Source organism: Protopterus annectens, chromosome 10.part0 (assembly GCF_019279795.1).
Source record: "Protopterus annectens isolate FY-2018-M chromosome 10.part0, PAN1.0, whole genome shotgun sequence".
Lineage (NCBI taxonomy): Eukaryota > Metazoa > Chordata > Ceratodontiformes > Protopteridae > Protopterus > Protopterus annectens.
In genome coordinates, this window is record NC_056744.1 from 1,651,136,291 (window position 1) to 1,651,158,138 (window position 21,848).

The 21,848-nt window shown below is 40.7% G+C and overlaps 1 protein-coding gene across 1 annotated transcript in view; it reads right to left on the minus strand.

The window, feature by feature from the left end:
* Positions 1–21,848, minus strand: part of LOC122814368 (zinc finger protein 729-like) — a 600,102-nt gene that overhangs the window by 554,866 nt on the left and 23,388 nt on the right. Inside the window, exon 3 of the mRNA XM_044086953.1 lies at positions 4,856–5,074. Within this exon, the coding sequence (XP_043942888.1) occupies positions 4,856–5,074 (219 nt within the window). The remainder of the gene's footprint in view (positions 1–4,855; positions 5,075–21,848) is intronic.

The window sequence follows — 21,848 nt, forward strand, 5'->3', positions numbered from 1 at the left end:
CGGGACAAAGATCGAAGGGGATATGATAACCTCTGGTTATGATCCTTTGTACCCAAGAATCGGTGGTGATGGTTAGCCAGGCAGAAGGGTACAAGGAGAAACTTCCCCCAACCTCCAGAGGAAAGGAGTTGGGCCGCTCTCCAGGAGCGCTGGTAGGATTGACCAGGGAAAGAATCCCTGGAACCCTGGTTACGCAGTCTGCCCCAAAAGGAGAGTCTTCCCTGTGAGTTTCCCCTCTGCCTCTGGGGGAGAACTCAGCCTGTGTGTCACGGAAAGGACCCTGAGATTTCTTGAACCACATCTTCCCACTCTTTTGGTTTCGGGAGAAAGCACATTGAGGGGAAGAATAATGGACACCTATGGCAGAAAGGGTCTTACCGTCTTGTTCACATCTGACCAGTGTGCTTTTACTTTGGACCCAATCAACGAGGAGGGCTCAATGGGGGCATTAATAAAGGAAGACTTAAAATGTTCCACGAAGTTGCACAAGCGCATCCAGGTGCGTCGTCTCAAGACTGCAACTGAACCCGCCGCTCTAGCTGCTCCTTCTGATGAGTGAGATATCAATTGCATAGAGGAGTTTGATATAGACTCAATGGTGGCCAGCTGAGAGGTCACTTTGTCACGGACCTCATCAGACACTGCACCAGCCAAGGTTTCAGAGAGCTCAGAAACCAGATCCCTTTGAAGCCTGGTAAAATGTGCCATATAATTCAGGGACCTGATAGCGAAGGTCGCTGAAGTAAAAGTGAGCTTCCCTATTCTGTCCAGGGCCCAGGACTCTCAGTTAGGTGGATGGACAGTCTGGCTTTCTTCTTCTGCCAGATCCTTTTTTGTTGTGGCCATCATCAGCAAAGCATCTACAGGAAGACCTTTGGACCAATGGGGATCTGATGCAGGAGGGGACAAGATCTTATCTGGCCTCCGGGGAATAGCTTCAACAGTATCGGGGGCCTTCCAAGCACGCTGCACGATGAACTTGACAAGTTCATCGGCAGGTGGAGTAACTCAGGAGGTAGGGGGCCAGGTGCGAAAGGCCTGCAGGAACAAAGATTCCTCAGGGGTTGGATTAGAGAGCTGCCAGTCACCTCTCTTTCAGGATTTCAGTGATATCGCCAAAGGATACCTCAGAGGGAGACCGAGGGGATCCTTCCCCCTCATCGAAATTTGTGTCTTTGGTGAGGGACTGCTATGTGGAGTCCATGTGCTTCCTCTTACACAAACTTTTCCGGTGGACCTCCTCAGCAGGAGAAGCTGGGGAAGACAACGGAAAAGGGGATTCCTGAGGGAATATGTCCTGAGGCCCATGCACCCGGTGTCCGCTAGGTGCGACTTGTGAAACCAGTGTACCAGAGGAGGGTGGAGGTATAGACACAGTCCAGTATCACCAGCAGCAGCGAAAGCCTTCTCCATCAGTTGGAAGGCTGGCCCACCTGGAGAGGAGTGTATGTCAAGGAAAGGGGGCACTCCTCCCCTAAGTGGCTCAGCTTGCCGACACGGAGTCCCTGGATGGCTGTCGAGCAGCAAGCTATGTGTGTCACAGCTGACATCCTGGGTCATAGCAAAACTTTCCTGCCATGAAGGCAACTGCGGTTCCTTAGTGAGATCCATAAAGAGAACCGCAGAAGGGGAAGACTGTACTATATCCATGGACTTCAAAGGCAATGAAGGAGGAGAATAAGAAGGTGTCTTTGGAGATGGGTGATCACCTCCCAAGGAAGGATAGCTCCTGGGGGGTAGAATACCTCTGGCCAAGAATGCCTGGTCCACAAGACGCAACACATCATGTTCAGAAAGACTTCTAGTGGACCTCAAAAGAGACTGAGGGAGAAACAGGCCTGTCCACAAAAGAGGCAAACTCGGTGCCCATCTCATCTGACTGCACAGAGGACAATGGTGCCAAGAAAGACTGAACTACTGTAGTCTGCACCGAATAAGTCATCGGTGCCGATGTCATTGTCTGCACCGACACAGGGATCGGTGCCGAAGTGGTTGCCAGTGCCGAAGCTGGAACTGACAAAACTGGAGTCAACAATAAAGGCCTCGGTTCCGAGGAAGATCTCGGAGCCGACACGGTCAAGGTCTGCACCGACTGAATGCTCGGTGCTGATACAGTGGTAATGGTCTGAACCAAGGAGCTCCTTGGTTCCGATATGTAGAAGGCTGCAGGAGAGGACGGAGCCAAAATCACTAATGGAGCCGAAGGCCTTGGTGCCGAAAGTCTGGGCACCGAAAGCACTGGGGCTGACAGAGAGCTCCGGAGCCAAAATTTTAGCCTTTTTAGATTTTGGTTGGTGAGTCCCCAGCCGGGGACGAAGGCAAGGATTTAGCCTTAGTAGAAACACCCATTTTCTTATGGGCTTTAGGAGGGGTTGAGACCTCTGACCCGGAAATAGCCTCTGAAAAGGGAGATTTTAGAAGTCCCATCAGTATCAGCTTATTTTTCCTTTCTAACAAAGTTCTATTAGAAAAGTTTTCACAAATGGTACAGGATGGTTCAACAGATAAATGGGAAGCTCCCAAACAATAAACACATAAAGAGTGTGCATCAGAAGTAGGCAGTTTGTGTCCACAATCAGAACACCACATAAACCCCAGACTACCCTTTTTATCTGCCATATTAACAAATAGAAAAGTACCAACAATGGTACAAGACAGCACCCGAAGGTATGAAAGAGAAAGGGAAAAGGATTACCAATGATGGTAAGGAGAAAATGACCTCGTAGTAAAAAGGAAAGGACAGAAAAAAACCTGAGGAAATTATGAACGCTAGATGCGATAGGGCAAGAGACAATAAAAGATCAACTTTTCTGACAGAAAAGTAATTTGTAAAGCAATTAAACAACAATTGACTGTACTTAGCTCAAGAGAAGTAGCTTGACACTACCGGATGGCAACGTGGCAAACGAAATCTGAGGTAACAGGGAGAGGGGAATTGTGGGTAAGAGTTTAGCTCGAGAGTTAGAAGGTGACGCGAGCTTGGAAAATGGCCGGCTCTGTTCCGAGCTCGGAACTGATGCCCATGCGCAAGGAATGAACGAGGATTAACAATATCAGATTGCCGACTTCATCTGTTCCTCATAAAAGCTGCTTTTTTTTTTTTTTTTTTTTTTTGCAAATCATTGAGGTCTATGGCCATTAGATAATGACAGACACTTGAGTTTCAGAAAATGTGTGCTAATGCAAAAACCTGTTATTTTATCAACTTTCAAAGCATCTAGAAGTAATATTTTAAATCTATCCCTGAACTTGGGCATTTGTTTCATTTACATTTATGGCTTTGCTCCAGTTCTTGAGCTAACATGCTTACAGGAATGGAGCAGCGCACTTGTGTGTCCCACCAGCTACCATGGAGCCACGGTAGGAAATTAACCAAAAGCACGGACTGTGGCAACATAATGAAAAGGACCGAGTACCACTGAGCACAGCCTGTAGAAGAAGTCCATTCTGCTGTATGTCAATGTATCATAACAAGAAAAAAAAAAGTGTGTGTGTGTGTATATATATATTACGGCACACATCTTTGAGGCTTGCCATTTACCAACTGACTAATGGTGTAAATAGCCCTGTTTATGTAGAAGTTCTGGCAAATTAAAAAGGAAAAAAACAACTGGAGAGAATAAACTATGTTTTTGAATGTGATAAAATGACTGGTACAGAAAAATAAGTAGGTTTGACAACTTAAATTGGAAACAGAAGTATGTTTATCTCAATACTTAAGAGACATCCTAGCAGTTGGCACAGAGGATTAAGCCTGTGAGCTGTAGCACCTTTGATACAATGTTTGATTCCCATAATCCCCATCCATCCACTATGTGACCTTGAGCACGTTACTTAATCAGACACTGCTCCCGGATCAACCTTACTTAATCAGACACTGCTCCCGGATCAACCTTACTTAATCAGACACTGCTCCCGGATCAACCTTACTTAATCAGACACTGCTCCCGGATCAACCTTACTTAATCAGACACTGCTCCCGGATCAACCTTACTTAATCAGACACTGCTCCCGGATCAACCTTACTTAATCAGACACTGCTCCCGGATCAACCTTCAAAAGGGACTGTGTGCCCAGTAAGCTTACCTGGTTAACAAATGGGTATTTAATTGCACTATGCATAAAAAAAAAAATATGCACATGGATAACAAATGAAACATCATGCTGTCCTGAAATTATATGAAATGGTCTTTAAGTACTTTAATCAAAGCCAAAACAGAAAGATTGACATTTGGCAAAAGCAACTGTTGCTGAAGATTCCCAGCTTCAAACATATAGCATAATACACAGCGGCAGGAGAAAGGTAAAGTTTTAAGGTACAACATAAGCCACCAACTAACTACAACTTTCCCTGATGCACTACAACCTCAGAGCTGTTGCATTAAAACAGGGAGACTGTGGTGACCACTGCTCCCCAGTGAGGGCATTTGTTGGGCAGTCCCCATCATTAGCATGCTTCAAATCCATGACATACCTCCGCGGTTTTTCTGAATCGTATTTCTTTCATCATATTTCAGTAAGAAATACCCTGTCCAACTGAAGTTTAAGATTATATAAGTTCATCATAATGCAACAGTAAAAAGTAGATGTGTGCTATGTATTTCTTTCAGTTGCTTATCAGAATAAATCAGAGGCAAGTTAATTTCTAAATACAATGTTTGACATATCCACAAGGACCAAATAAAAAAGAGAATGAGTAATTATAATTAAACGTATTACTTTGCAAGTTCAAACTGTTGGTATATCCTTATTACAAATGTTAACTCATCTTTGCAGCCAAGCATTATTTTAATTTCCAAAAGAAAAGCTGTACAAAATGAGAAAATAAAAGCATGCTTACTATTAGCAAACCAACCTGATGTACAAGCTCCAAGTCAATGTTTAAGATCTTCCCAGTGGTCATGATATCATTTTCAGTGTTTCTGTCTTTATCTTCCATCTCATTCAGAACTTCAGTAATAAGTCCTTCTTCATTCTTAAGCTGTTGAATAAGTTTTTGTTCCTTATCTTGGAGAAACTGGTGCAGTTTTTCAAAGGTTTGTTTAATGTATTGTTCCAAACTAACAGCATCTTCCTAAAAAAACAAGGAATATAGAGACAATATAGCACATCACACTTGTTGACATAAAACAACAGAGACCAGCCCACTACCACTGTAGAAAGACAAGTCACCAAGGCCAGGGACTCAGGCTATGCCTTGAGAGATGGACAACCTCCTAGGATGCTGTCCTCTTTGGGAGAGTAGTTAGATATACAACCAGCATAAGGATGACTCCTAGGCTATAGCAAAAATCATGTCAATTTGGCGACTACAAACTCTGAAAAAGGAGAAAGACAAGAGAAAGAATGAAGGAGGAAAGGGATTTCCAAGATGGCTGCACAATGTTCAAGAAATGGTTTCCAGTAATCTAGAGGGAAAAAAAATCAACCAAATATACTCAGAAGTAATTAAAATAAATTAAACATTGAAGGAATATAGCACTTCAAACAACAAAAAGCTGGAAAAAAAATAGAAGAAGCTTTAACTAGCTATTCAGATGAACTGATAAAACTGCAAACACCAGAGGGTGAAATGAAGAAAAGGCTGGCTGAGTATGGGACTTCTCTCATGAAGAGTTGTTTCAAAAAATAGTTGAGTTAGATGACTGAGAGCACAAAGAAAGGCGAAGATTTTCCGCTGTACCAGAGTAACTGGAGGAACAGGCTGTATTCATTTTATGAAAGCACAAATAAGATATAGGACTGTTGCTCCACAGCAGGATTTGGTAACCGAAACGGCACATAGAGTGATACGTTTCAAACCAGATTTATTTTACATGATCGAACAACCACTTCAACAAACCACACATCGAGAAGAAAGCATTAAAGACTTGTAACAGTGACCATTAACTACTTTGAATCTGGACTCATCGAATCGTCCAGAGTATTTTTCCTAAAACATTTTTTCATGCAGAACAAGCCAAGGAGAAACAAATCTTCAGTTCAAAAGGGGGATGTGGGACTAGTCCCACTGGAAAAATGTGTATCTTTGGTGGGCTGGAGGTTAGAGGAAATTATATTGTTTGTGCCATGAGCCATAGTGACAGAGGAAAGCCATAACCGCACGATCACGTTATTACAGATGAATGAAAAAGTGGGGCTGTTGAATCTAAGGTTCAACTCTGAAGTGTAAAAATTAGCACTTGCAGGACCAAAATATCTGTTACCATTCAATAACATCATCCTCTAGGGATTAGTAAATCAAAATTAACTACAAATTATGCAACAGTTCAGTGTTAGGTCTACATATGAAGTCTGGATGTAGTCATGTCAGGTCTAGTTCATAATGGAGGATATACGATGTTCTAGCAGTTCGTGCTTGTAAAATTATGACATTTTGTCTCGCTGTTCTGACACTTGACAAACTGTGGGTCGATGTTATGAAGGGGACCTGCCATGTGATATGGAAGGATTTTGTGTGGGTCTCTGGTATTAGAGAACACTTCTGGGATAGATGGATTCAAGAAAATCTGAGACATAAAAAAATCACATCTGTCTAGGAGTTCAGAAACAAATCTGTAATATTTAATCATTCTCTGGGGTCTAAAGTGATGGAGGACAGATCTGTCATACTGATCGGTATGTGTGACCATAAGGGGGGTCAGGGAATGCATTTATATACTGTAAGTTTAATGAAGACACCAAAAGCAGGGCAAACAAACCACAGGTTTATTCAATAACCCATAAATTAAATTATTGCCTGTTTTGTTTTGTAACTCAAAATAAAATAAAATAAAAAAAACACAGTGCCTTCATAACCCAGTGCAATCCACACAGCTCTTTCAGTTTACAGGCTGTTTCTTAAGTAAACTGAACATCAATGATTCTAAGCCTTTTCCAGACATAACTTTCAGCTCTAGAAAGAGGTACTTCTACAAGGTAAAATTACCAGACTGCATCCCACAGATTAGACCTGACTGTGCTTTCTCTCACTTCACCCTTTCAGGTCTCCCTTTCACCTGAAACTCTGTGAGAAAGGCTAACTTTCTGATTTTAACCCTTCAGACTACTCTCTTTAATGTCACAGTAAGTGGCAATTAAGACTGTGAATATTCCCACACTCCATTTGAAGAATGGATTCAGAGTACACATTTAAAGTCCCTTACACAGATTCCACAACCATTTGTAGCCTACATGCTACAACTACTGCCCTTACAGAAAAAAAAAAACAAGATACTTTGGAATCATAACGATGGGTTTTGAGCTCTGGGCAACATAGGAGCATTTCTGATGGTTACAGTGGGTCTGTGTCAGTATAAATCCTCAGTCTTGATACATACTGTATCTGTGCATCAGTATATATTGAAAGGGCTGTAGGTACCCAAAGGAGCCACTTAGTATTACTGTAAGTTTGCCTACGTAGCCACAGCTGAAGGGCAAGATCTGTTACCAAAGTGAAGTGCTTGCCTTATAAACAGTATTTCAACGAACAGAAAGTCGACCTTATTGCTAGACACTCTTTTAGTAGCCGAGTATCTCCTTCCTGCATTGCTCTGCATCCTAGTAATATGGCACATAGGGTTCTCTTCACCTAGAATGTCTTAGATAACACTGTCCCAAATTTACCTCTGACAGATTTGTATAGGAGGTAAACTTTTTGTAAAATGAAGAGTTACTATTAAAGGAACGGAAAGTACACTTCTGTTAGGAATTTATTATAAATGTCGACGTTGAAGTAAATTCAGTGCTGCAGTCCTGGTTTGTGAGATATCCATCCTGCAGATAGCATAGAACTGGCCAAACTTCCAGAGCTATACCTTTTCCCTGTGGCTTCAGTAGACCTCCCTCCCTTCCTCTGCAACACTAAGGTCAATGGTAGTATAAAAGGGGCTTCAGCCAGTGCCATTTCTTGCCATGACTGCACTAGCAGCTTGGCCCTGACACCACAGCATGAATGGACAATGTAGGTGCTACCCCAATTGTCAGATCGTCCCCAAGCCTCCCTTGGAAATATGGCAAGATCGAAGAGGGAAAGTGCCTGCTAGGGGGGGATAAGGTAAGACACACCCCAATCTTACGGATGGCAAAGAAGAGAACAAAAGGGAAATTAGTGTTGAGGATATAGCCTGCAACACTGAAAGTACTCAAACATTATCATGTGTGATAAATTCCTAAAACACCTGCACTATGTTCACCATACTATTCGGTAATGCAGTTATTTTTCATGCGATGACTCCCAAAACATGAAGACAACAGGGTAGTTGGTAAGGTGTAGGGTGCAGACATTCTAGAACAGCAGACCTTGTAAAATGGCAAAGGCAAAACCTATCTTTGCAATGGATGCCAACGCTAAATTGTAATGCATAGGAATTGTGTCAACTTAGGCCCCTATTGAAACACAACCAAGACAATTGGATGGAAGACCATAAATCCACCCTGGGGTTGGCACCCATGTCCCTCATGGACTAGGGCAATCAGTTCTGATCATACACTCACTCTGCAAATAACGACCTTCTAACCAATGTCAATTGGGAACACAGGTATAAAATGGCTAGGCTTGTAAAGGGCATAGGGCCATTAGCCTAGTAACCTGCTATGAACCTATGAATCTATAAATGATTCTAGGATGAACTGAGCCTCCCTTTTAGGAATCCTATGGTGGCTCTTGTAATTGTAGTTATGGGGGATGGGCTTTCAGTGGTCTAGGGACTGGTTTACCATGAGCTGAACAACAAACAAATGCAATATGCAAACCATTTTGACACTGTCTGTTGGACTGCTTTTAATTCCAGGATCACGAAGGTTTCCCTTTTCAATAGGTAATCGTTTAAAATTTTGGTACCCACACTGTAGAATCCCAAAATGTTGAGCAGAAAGGTCAAAAATCCAGATTTACAAACATACAATAAATCAGAGACTACCATTTCTTGGAATATTCTTTTTTCTCCGTGTCATGACTATGTCACAGTTGGTACACATAAGTTCAGAGTGTGTGGGGGCATGCCCACCCCCTCCCAGCAAAAAACAAGTTTAAAGGACAAGAACAATGTTGAAATGCAATGCATAGGAAAAGGTGTGAACTGAGGACCAGATGCTGCTTCTAGGATAGACTGAGTACCCGCTTCTTGTAGGACTGCTGTGATGGCTGCTGTAGCTTTTGGGAAATGGGCTTTTATCTGGCGAGGGCCTGGTGTACCATGCGTTGAATAATAAACAACAGCAAATTGCAAGCCATTTTGACACTGTTTGTTTATTTACTGTTTTCTTCTCTTCATCCTTTGCAAAACTAAATTTTTCTTATATTCTTAGCTCTGTTCAAGTACAACGTCCTGTATTTTTTTTGCTTCTTGGGACTCAGCTATCAGTCTGGAGATTTCAGTAGGGAGCTGTCCAAGTCTGTGTAGTTCTATCCAACATATTCTCAGCCCATCTGGTAAGACATTCTCCTGAAAAGGAATGGAGGTCACCCTGGGAGTCGGGCCCAACTCCTGGAGCACCTATCACACCTGCATAACTAATCTGCACAGGATATGTAGGAGTGCCTTCCACTTGCTTTCTGGCTATCCTACCAGTGATTACCAACGTCATGTGTTTCTAATATGAAATGTTATGTCATGGTAAGTTTCACCTACAGTGTATTCTCTATTGTGCAAGCTGATGCATTTTATGGGGTTTTCTTCTTTTTCTCCACTATGGCATGACCATGGAGATGGTGTATACAGTTTTGGGGGTGCTTGCCCCCACCCCCACACACATCAGGGAGCACAGGGGACTTGCCTCCTGCAACACATTTTTTTTCTATTTTTATTGTTTTTTTCTACTTGCTGTTTTTTGAAATTACATTTTCAGTAAACTGGAAGCTGAAAAATGTATCTTCGACATCTTACAGGTAAACCTTGCTTTTTGATGTAGCACATAACAGTGGTGTCGGCTGTAAGGATTTGAAGAGTCCCCTATGTTAAAATCTGGTGCAGAACTTTTAATGCCTGACTTATGTGTTTTTTTTTTCATACCTTTGTCCTACATGCCCTGGACTTTCAGATGCGCAGCAATAGTCACTTTAGGCTTTTCTAAATAATATGTGGTTAGAATCTTAGGAGGTTGTATGTGTTTGAAAAGTACCTCCAAGTTGAGGTACACTTGTATTTTCCACCATAACAGTACCTTCTTTATGAAGCACAGGAGAAACATGGGAATTTCTAAGGACAGTGAGCTCTGGTATGATCTTTTCCTGAGGTATCACTAATTTCCTTGTACACAACCTTGCTAGGATTGCCATAGTGACTGCATGACATCACATAAACCAGCATCAAGAGGAATTCTCGTACTTCCTTCTCTAGTTGACTCTGGATAAAGAGGGCAAACACAGCATACCTTATCCTCCAGGAGGAACTGCTTCTGAAAGTGTCCAGAAGTGCCTTCAGAAAAAAAAAACAATTCTCTTTCTTGGGGTGAGCTTTGATATGTGCATGTTGACAGTGAGCTCCGGATCTTGGAAGCATGTAAGAGTAAAATGCAAGGAATTCTTAATCACTTCCAGGGAGTCTGCTTGTAGCAACCAATCATCCAAGAATGGGCATATGCAGACACCCTTTCTCCAGCAAAAGCCTATCACTAGAGCCAAGTACTTTCTAAAAACCTTGATTATTTGATTTATGTTTGCTTGAATTTATTTCCTGGGGTACAACACTGATCTCAAGCTTTCCAGGGCTGAGGCTGAAATTACAGACTGATAATATATTTGGACAAAGAGAACTACAATGTAACAAGTGCAAATATAAAATTTCATATTATACAAACAACAAAAGAATATACTTATAATATACATCACAGACGCACACACTAGATTATGCAGCTAAAATGTACAATTATATGCATAAGAGTTGCTGAAATGCTGGAAAAAGCTATGCAATCAGAGTACATTTGGAAGAGAGTTGGTGGGTTAAGATGTGTGTTAAGAGGTACTGCATTGGCATTTTACTGTTTGCTGGTGATGAACTTTTAGTTTGTGCACAGAAATTAAGTAGGAAAATGCATCTTTTAGGTGTGCAGATAGAGAGTTTAAGCCAGTAACAGAAGAACCATGACCCGAACATTGGAATTTTGTTTTAGGAGCTTGAAGTGAGGGGTGCCGAGTGGACAAGATTTCTGAGGATGTAGCGTGGGGTCCTATTATTAATTTGTCTGCTAGGGGAGTGAATTTGTATTTGTGTTGAAGCCTGAATAGTTGTGAGCAAAACATTATTTCAGCCCTTTGTTTGACTGGTAGCCATTTTGCCTTTTGTAGGGTTTTTTCAGTGGTATTCTTCTTTTGATGAGAAGTTATAATCGCAAAGTAAATGAGGCTCTGGATTTTTAATTTTTTTGTGGAAGTACTGTTATGTAGAGGATTTTTTAATCTGTCTATAGGGTGGGAGGCTAGGCCACAGCCAAGTGTAGGGATTTATTGTGTTATGAGGGTATGTTGACAAGTAACCATTTTGGGACAGAGTGGATTAGCTTGAGTTACAAGTTACACCTTCAGATATGATTTAAAAAGTAGGACATTTCTACCTCTATTTCTTTCTCTTGGACCAGCATCTAGGTGGCATTTATAATTGAGAAATAAATGTTTAACTGAGTTATCACTTTTACATCCATAATTCTGTGGTTGATGGAATATTTGGGCTTTATTATAAGATGAGGGTGTAAACCTGTCTGTCTTTTTTTCCTGGTAGGGTACACTTGGCCCATTTTGTTTCATAGATTTTGGGCATTAATTAGGAACCGTGTTAGGCAGTGGGGCTTGTGCTAGAATTTTCCATGCAATAATAGAATATGAAGGATGGGCTGTACTTTTACAGTGACTGGGGAGTTTTAGTAGGTTATCTAGAGTGGTGAGTAATATGTTGAGGGTTTAATGGGCATGCATGGGAGATTCTGAAGAGTAAGTGCAGTTGAATGGATGCATTATAGGAATTTTAGGTGATAATGTAATGCTAGTAGAGGACAGGTGAAGTATACAGTGGAATTAGTAAATGTTAGAGATAACGGTGTAAGGTTTTGTGCATGTTGCGTGGGGGATGTATATTTTGTTATTGTGGAGTGGAAAAACAGAGTAATACTATTTTGTAAGTGAAGCTTAAATGAGTCATTAGGGGAGAATGAGTGTGAATTAATGTGCATGTCAGAAGTATACGCAGGGTGACGTGATTAGATACTTTGTGGGTGTCTATTACATGAATACCATGCTCAGCTTTCAAAGGAACCGGTAATTTAAATTTGTTTCTTTAGCACTTTCTTCTATAACAATATCATTGACTTCATCAGAATAAACAGTGTAAAACCCTCCACTTTTAAATAAGAACAAAAGACATCACATGGTCATGTCATGTGACATATGTAGTCATTGCAGTATTTTAAAACTAAAAGCAGCAAGATTGCGGCAAACGTATACTATGTTTATTATGTTTTTTTATGTGATATATGTTTACATAAGTCATATGTTAATGCTGTTTTGTGACATTTATAACAGTATAGGTGTTTAATGTATTAATGAAGGTCACATAACATGACCATGTGATTTTTTTTTTTGGCTCATTTAAAAGTGGAAGGTTTTGCACTATTTTTATTCTGATGAAGTCTATGACATTGCTACGGATGAAAGCACTAAATAATTACTATTTTGGATTACTGGTTCCTTGTTGATTGCTATGACAGCAGAGCTGGTTTGCCTGTATTGGTTTTACTTTTACACATTCTGGTGCCGACAGTATGGGTGTCTGTCAGGTAAAGTGCAAGGGGAGATGTTTAGGTGCTGGATTATAATGAGTTTCAGTCTGAAATTTATAGCAGCTGCAGTAATGGGTGGCTTTGAATAAAGAATAGCAAAGAAATGAGTATTGTTTATATTATTATTAGGTCGGAGAGTTAGACTGGTGCTAGTGATGAGATAATGCATAGGTGTTCTATAGAGAGGCTAGTTAATAAATGAGGAGTATTGTCTGTGTTCTTAAGTTAACAAGTTACACTGGTTCTAGTACTAAGACAACATGTACTTGTTATGCTGACAGGCTAAGCTTCTGGTGTCATTCAAAGGGGATCCAGTATTTGTCTGCCTGGGAAGACATGATCGACAAACCACGATGCTTTGCCAGAGATGGTATGCACCTGTTACCCCTGGGATTCAGGTTACTGGCTAAAGCTCTTGCCACCCCTATAGTGACTTTTTTAGGCAAAGTTCAAAGGATAAAACCACCATCGTAACAGATACAAGCATGCAAAAGCTGAAGGTAATGCTACTCAATGCTAGAAGTCTAAACCTCAAAATGTACTCTCTCGAGGAACTCCTAAAAATGGAGAACATCGATATCTGTGCAGTAACTGAGACCTGGTTCAAGGCTCCAGAGAGCACCCCTGCAATACCAAGTTACAATTCTTACCACACTTTCTGGCCACAAAACTAAGACCGAAACACTAAAGGTGGAGGAGTGTCCATATTCACCAAGGATATTCACACCTCCAGACTAGTTGCCCAACACAATGCATCTGAAATTTTCCAGGTGCAACTAACACTAGGTAAGACTGCAATCCAAACTGTAGCTTGCTACAGGATCCCCCACCATGCCCCAAGATTCTCACTACACCTTTCTAAACATACTGGAAAATATTAAGATACAACCAAACACCCTAATACTGGGTGATTTCAACTACCCTGCCATTAATTGGGAAAACTACTTTGGTACCAACTCCTTTTCCCAATGGTTCTTGGAATTCATAAATTCCAATGCCCTGGATCAACTAATCCATTGTTCCACCAGGGGCTCCAATATCCTAGACCTGGTCATTACCAACATGGGAGAGAGATGCTCCACACCAGTGGTCACCCCATCATTGGTCAGGTCTGACCATAAGCAAATCACCTTTGACATCCACATCCCACCCCCACCCCCCAGTAAGGATACCTCCTTAAAAAACTTCTCCAAAGCCACCTTTATGCTACTGAAGTCAGAACTGACAAACTTCACAACACCCACGCAGATGGGATCTGGAAGTTCGACTGCAGAATCCTACACTAAGGCACTGTACGTGCGCATCCAATCGTGCATGAATTGTGCCATCCAAAATAGAACCAAGATGCTCCTCTCCAAAAAAAGGAAGCCAATCTGGTGGTCCCCTGCTATAAACAAACTATACAACAGAAGGAAGAAACTGTTGCAGAAAAGAGGAAAATCTCAGGATGCAAAAAACTCCCTCACCAGCTTCAGTAAGAAGCTGAGATCCCTCATAAAATCCTCAAAAGCTAGTTACGAAAATAAAATTGCCAAAGATTCCAAAGACAACCACAAGGCATTCTATAGTTATGTCAAGAATCTAAATGGCAATGCTCAGATCTGCTCTGAGCTACAACAGAATGGCATTAAATATACTGATCCCAAGGATATTGCAAATATCCTGGAAGATCGATTTAGTGCCAACTTCATCCCCCTCTCACCCCCTAAAGGGCCCATCTCAATACCAAAAGATTGCCAAATTCCGATAATCACAGCCACAAAGGTAGAAACCGCACTCTCCTAAGCTAAGAATACAGCATCCATGGGACCAGATGACATCCCAGGCTGTGTACTACATGAACTACAAAATGAACTGGCACCTCACCTAAGTGTCATGTTTAATCATAGCCTCACCTCAGGCTTCATGCCCACTGAGTGGTGCACAGCTACAGTTATCCCGCTCCACAAGGCAGGATCCACCTTGGATCCCTGGAATTACCGTCCCATCAGTCTGACAAGCCTGATCTGCAAGGGCATGGAACGCATTATCATGGAACTTATAAACAAAGACATTGGCAACCTTCAAACACTGGACCCCACCCAGTTTGGGTTTATGAAGGGATGATCTTGTCTCCTGAATCTGATTGATTTCTTCGAGTCAGTCTCCAGAGCTGTGGACGAGGGCAAGGGGGTCTACACAGCCTATCTGGACCTCGCCAAGGCCTTCGACACCATCCCCCACTCTGGAATCATAGATAAACTTACTAAGCTGGGCATAAATCCCTACGTCACCTGATGGGTTGCCAACTGGCTTACTGACAGAACCCAGACTGTAAAAGTAGCTGACTCCAAATCCAGCTCCAGACAAGTGACAAGTGGAGTACCTCAGTGTTCAGTCCTGGGACCACTCTTGTTTGGCATCTACTTCTCTGAAGTACAGGCCAACACTAAGGGACTCTGGCTAACAAAATTTACAGATGACTGCAAACTGGGAGCCATTACTAAATTCCCAAATGATGTGGATATTCTACAAAAGAGCCTTACAGAAACAGATGCCTAGTGCCACAGCCATGGGATCAAGCTTAATGCCAAGAAATGTATAGTTATCCCCTTTAGAAAAAAAACATGTACCCATGAATTACCACATAGGTGGCAGGACACTAAACATCAAAAGTGTGATGACAGACTTAAGGACACAGGTGGACAGTGGTCTCACTTTCGATAACCACATCGCCACAACAGTCAGGAAATCCTTCTATGTGGCACACCTCATCACTAAAGGCTTTTCATCCAGAAAAAAGGAGGTCATTGTCCCACTGTACTCATCCCTCATTAGACCCATTATAGAGTATAATGCTCCGTTTGGTATGTACCTCACAAGACATCTGCAACAGCTGGAAAGGCCACAGAAATACCTCACTAAAAGAATCACAGGCCTAAAGCAGATGCCATATGCTGACCGTCTAAAAAAACTCCAGCTATACCCTGTGGCATATCGTCTACTCAGAGGCGATCTCTGCTTAACATACAAGGCCATGTCAAACCCTGAGCTGTTGGACATGCTCCACTTAAAGAAATCCCAATCCGTCAGAGCCACATGCTCCAGGGATCTACACCTTGTCACCACAATGAACAAAACATGCCGGAGGGATGGGTTCCTGACCCAGAGACTCCCCATACCCTGGAATAGACTGCCCACACATGTCAAGCAGAGTCTCCTTGGCCCTCTTCAAAAGGAACCTTGATGATTGGATGGGAGATAGGAAATTCACCCTGGGGATCATGTCAGTCACCCTGCTAGACAGGGGTCCAGAGAAGTAAATATTGTGGGAAGAAATATCCAGGGAATTGTTATGGCTAGGCTTGCATAGGCCCTAGGGCCGATAGCCTAGTACCAACCTATGAACCTATGAATCAGATTGCTGTTTCTTTCCTGAATTTGAAATGGATAGTTTTTGTTAGGTTTTTATATGACTGCATGGTTTTAAGAAGTATGTGGAGGATGACGTTATATCAGTGGGGAGCAGTTAATATAAAATGTACTGATATGGGAGTGGCTGTGGAGTGAAGTCAGCACATGTTCTGAGTCAGTGCCAGGAAATGAGTGCTTGCATGTGCAGCATTCTTACACTGATCCCTATATCAGTATAACAGGTAACTGTTGGTTGCTCTGCTTAGGTTTAACCATAAACAATGTTAGCAAAAAAGGAAAATTAATCTTTTTTTCCCAGTATGGACAATCATTAGATGGAAATCACAAAGGACCTAAATGTCACAGTGCTGCAGTTTGTGACTTACTGCACACACGTGTTGAAGTGTATAATATTGCTTTATCTCGAATTTAATTAAGTCATGCATCTTTTCACTTATTTGTGTACTTTCACTTACTTGCTTATCTACATTAAAAGTCTTGTTTTGAAACTTTATTGAATGCAAACCTGAGATCCTTCTCAGTTCTGAACTATCATACCTGTCAACCTCTTAGAGCAAGAAATCTGGACAAAGCCATAGGTACAAGTGGGACAAAGGCCCAGAATAGGGGCATTTTAAATTATTGCTCTTACAAACTTAGAAAGTTGATAGAATAAAAGAGGTTATACTTCATATGAATTTTCTGAAGGGTATGAAGTCTGAAACTTGATGTCTTGATTTTCTGACTTCAATCTTCAGTGAGGTGCTACTAAGCTGCCAGAAAACCACAATTTTATGAAAAAATGGACCAAAAATATGAAGCAAAAAATCTGGATAATCTGTGAAAAACTGTACAGTTGAGAGATATGCCTAGGATTCTTTCTGACTTTTAGTGCAACTGCACTGTAACATTCACAAATGTATACATGTGCAAGAAATCATTAAGCTGTTCCAGCCAACTTGGAGTGTGAACCATAACTGAATGTGAATTATATAATTGCATTATTTCAAAAATATAAGGCATATCATTTTAAAATAATGCCACTGTGTAATGGTAATACACCATTACAGGACTCTGGGTAAAACAAGAATTGCTATTTTGTGCCACTGTAAATTCTCATAACATAGAACATCTTGTGTAAACCATATTTTAATCATTTTTTATTTATTTACATTCTTTTAAATCACGTTAGTCCCAACAGGGAAATGGCCTATTTTGGGGAAACCCAAGATGGTATTCATATTTACTAGGAGAAATCTGGCCACAACACTGGGGAACTTCCCCCACAATTTTCAGTCTAAGCCACTAGAACTGTTATGAGGCTCAGACACATCCAAAGTGGTGGAGGACAGCAGTCATAAAGGTAAGAAGCAATCATGACTAATTTTAATGTGAAAGATTTGATCCAGTGGGAGTCAAAGGCTGGAGATAAGTTTGAACAAAACCTGTAAATGGTTCATCTCCCAGGCCCATGCTTGCACTTATCAAGGGTATCAGAACTTGTCAGAGATTTGGGATGCATGGCTAGGCTTAAAAAGGCCCTTGTGGTTGTTAGTCTAGTAAACACCTATGAATCTATGAACCTATAAGGTGGAATGAGAAAATATGAAGGTGGAATGAGTGTTACAAGAAGAGGAAAATTCTGAAAATGCTGGTCAAAAGCTGTGAGACAAACAAATGTTGGGATTGATGGTATAAATCTGGGTATATCTGTTTGGTTAATACAGAAGCCAGTTTTAAGAACATATACTAGCAACAAGGTGAAGTGAGCAGAAGTGTTACAAAACACAGAATAAGTGCAAAGACTTGTGTTGAAATTTAAGTCAGACAGTCAGAAGAAGCATGGAGGAAAGGGTCTGCAAAGGAACACAGAGACTGAAGGTGCAGATTAAAACACTGGTAAGAATCTGAAAAAAAAAACGATGCAATTAAGTATGACATGATGAATAATACTATTTTGTCAATGGGTTCTGATTTAAAAGATAAGAGCAGTAATTCACTTAGGTAATGTAGATGTTTGTGAAGTAACATTTGAAACTTATTTTTCAACAGAACACTTTATGAACGAAACAAAGAGAAAACTCATGCTATCACTGTGGAAAGACGGTTTCAGAATTTAAACACAGAATTAAAAAAAACATTAAATGCACAGGTCAGAACACAAGCTGTAGAAAAAATGAGTTAAGAATATTTTTCCTGTCTATTTATAATAAAGTATATGATATTATGAAAGTTGGCCGAACTCATAAAAAAATGATTCAATGGCAGCCCTACTTCTGTAATTTTGCATGAAGACATGTAGCAGAATGGTATGATGTCTTTGTGACTTTGCTGCATACTACTGAGGTAGACTGAAGGCGAGCCTTGTGGTCTCCCCTTGAACTGCATGCAGTAAGGCATTTACGCAATCATGTAATCAGAGAATCACTTGGCTATGTAAAGTAGCATGGCTGCTCCTAGCTGCTCATGGTAATGACGGTGCTGGGGAGTTTAGTCGAAAGGTAACATTAGGAGATTTGTGCATAAATATATGTGAGAGGCTCCATGTTTGTGTGTTTATGTTCGCCTGGGGGGTAGTGGTACAGGAGTTAGTTTGGCAGTAAGTTAATATGTGTGAGAAAATGAAGGTGTGTGTGTCTGGGAGAGTGACTGGGTTGGGAGGGGGTTGGTGTGTGGGCTACCATACTTCCACATACCCCTAGACTAATGAGTAGAGCCTACAATATTGAGTGGGAGGAATCACTACCCAACAGGGATATTTCTTTAAACTCATGCCTGAGTGGCACATAAACAGAATGAGGATTGGGGTGAGGGGGGGGGCAATCAATGACCAGAATACCTCTTTAAACTTGTGCCTGAGTGGCACATAGGACAGATACTGAGGAACCACTAACCACCAGGTATATCTATTTAAACTTATTTTAGAGTGCAGATTAAACAGAATGAGGATGGGATGGGGAAACAACCAGCCACCAGGGATACCTCTTTAAACTTATGCCCGAGTGGCACACAAAGTTGGGGGGACACAAGTTACCACGAATTCCTATGCATAACTTGCCTGAAAGGCACTTAAGTGCAATGTGAGTCATGGTGGGGAACATCAGGCATTAAGAATACTCTTCATTGGATGCCTTAAAAGCATGTATTTAAAAAAAAAAAAAAAAAAAAAAAGAATGTGGTGCTGGGGACCACTAGAAATCATGGATAACTACTAAAAAGGCACTAAAACAGACCCTATATCCTAAACCATCCTACTTCCTACAGAGGACATTTGTCCTGTGTGCCATCACTTGACAGCAATAATATCATGTTAAAAAAAATTAAGTGAGAAAAAAAAAACAGAGTACAAGGTGGGGGAAGAGATTTGAACCCTGCAGCCTTGACAAGCGAGACCCCAACCTTAATCCATTGCACATACTGATTAAAAAAAACTGCTTCACTATTTTTTTTTTTTTTTAACATATATTGAGGATCTCCGGCATTATGTAATGCCTCCAACAGTTTGTAACTTATAAAGGAGAGGGACAGGCAACGTTAAGTATAATTCCCGACCTCATAGTACAAAACATTAGAACAGAAGCCATAATTAATGCTGGGACAAAATTTTGGAGGAAATTTTTAAGTATTTCTCCAACAAGCAAAGAAAGTTGCTAGGATACCAACTTTTGCACTACCATGCATTTACTGAAGGGTATGAAGTATGATTCTCATATGTTTACTATTAAGGACTGACTGTAATAAATTGTGAATTACCAGGGCAGGGGAAAAAGAGGTATCATGAATGTTCTGTCAACAGGAACATGTATGGGGTATGTGGTGTGTAAACGCTTGTGTGTGGGAGACTGACTGGGGGAGTGCCTGTGCCAACACGGTGATCACCACTGTTAACTACTGCAGGAAAGTGCTGAACTGCACTCACGGTAATTAACGGTGATTCAGAGACATGCAAATTAGCCAATAATAAGGTATTTCTTCATTACAGCTAATCTGCCCCTGAATCACAAATCTTCACATCACGGAAACAGGGCTTTTTCTGCAGCCCTTAACAGGATCATTGGAGTACATTATGAATCCCTTGCAGTGAGTGCTGAAAGATGTCTTCTCTAGTTAATGGCTCAAACAAGAATGAGGAAAGCAGACCTACTTGCCTAGTTACCCTTGTAAATCTAAATACTTTTAGACAGCGCCCCACCACACATCAACCTAGCTTGAGCTAACAGGGCTTGAACATACAGAACAGGAATTTTTAAAGCTGAAACATACATATTATGTTATATATTCAATTATACAATGACTTCTCATTAGTATTAAAAAATGAGCATGCTGATTGGATAGCCCAACCAGTGTGCCTGCTGTAAATTGAGCATACACCACTTGAAAAAAGACTGGCTGAAGTACCATTGAGTGGGCCAGGCTTTCTACTGGTATATGCTGAGGGACAAAGCAAAATACGAGAAATTCAGGTAGTTCTGCAGAACTATACAATTAGAAACATACCAGAGTTTCCCTGTATTTCTACCCTGTCTCTTGGAAAACCTCAGCAGCTAAAAAAAAGTAAAACAAAAAATACGAAAAAACAGCAATGGAGATGCTCTCTTGTCCATTAATTCTCCTGCACTGTACTGATGTACTGTGCAAGTGTGGGAACTCAAGTCCCATATGCATGCTCAGGTATATCAGTAAACAAGGAAAAACATGGAGGAACACTACAGTGCCATTATGCAAAGACATTTAAGTAAAGTAAGTAATTTCTTTTTTAAATAATGTCATTGTATAATAGCATTAATCCACTTCTGGGTGTGGGTATATCAGGATTTACCTACTGTTGTCTTTGTTTGATCATTTGGGATTCACCCTCATGATCAAACCACACCAACTTGGGTAAATCCTGAAGAAAACACACAGTCTGGATTATTGCTTAAATATATGAAGGAAGTGGTACGGTGGAAATGGCTAAATATTCAGATCATATAGCAGTATAGGCCATAATAGAAGATGAGAGAGAAAGAATAAATGAAAGAAAAGGAATAAAAAGGATAACTGGTGGGGTTAGCAAAAATATGGAATAAAGGAATAACATGGAAAATTATGGAAAGAACATATGCTAATGATAAAGCACTATGAATGTTGGAAATATGGTTAGGTAGTGTATAAGGAAAAGTATAATTTTTTTTCAGAAGTTGAGAACAGGATGAAAAGTGGCAAAATCGAATATGAAGAAACACTGCCAAGGTATGAGAGAGAGAAAACAATGTAGAGACAAAATATGAATAATGGAAAAAGAACTGTATGAAAAAAATATTAAGCAAACTCAATGTGAAGAAAAAAGTCTCTTTGAAAGGGAAAAAAAAGAGGTTTACCATTTTGGGGAAAGAAAGTAAGACAAGAAAATAAATGATGGGTATAACATTAGACAAAAGGAAAAATTATGGAGGCGGTTGAAAAAAATTTAAGCAGCTTCTAATAAAAAGCAGTAGAAGAAGAAGAATTGAAGGTGAAAATTATATTTGCAAATGTAAAGAAATATTTAAAGGAGAAATTAAAATGGTGGAATTAGAGGAAACTGTAAGGGAGGGAAGGGGGGATCCATACCAGGAATGGATAGGCCAAGTTACAGATATTATAAAGGAGTGGATAGAAGTGATAAAGGGTGTTCATTAAAATATTAAATGAGTGGTTGAAGAAAGGTACAAAATAATGAGAGA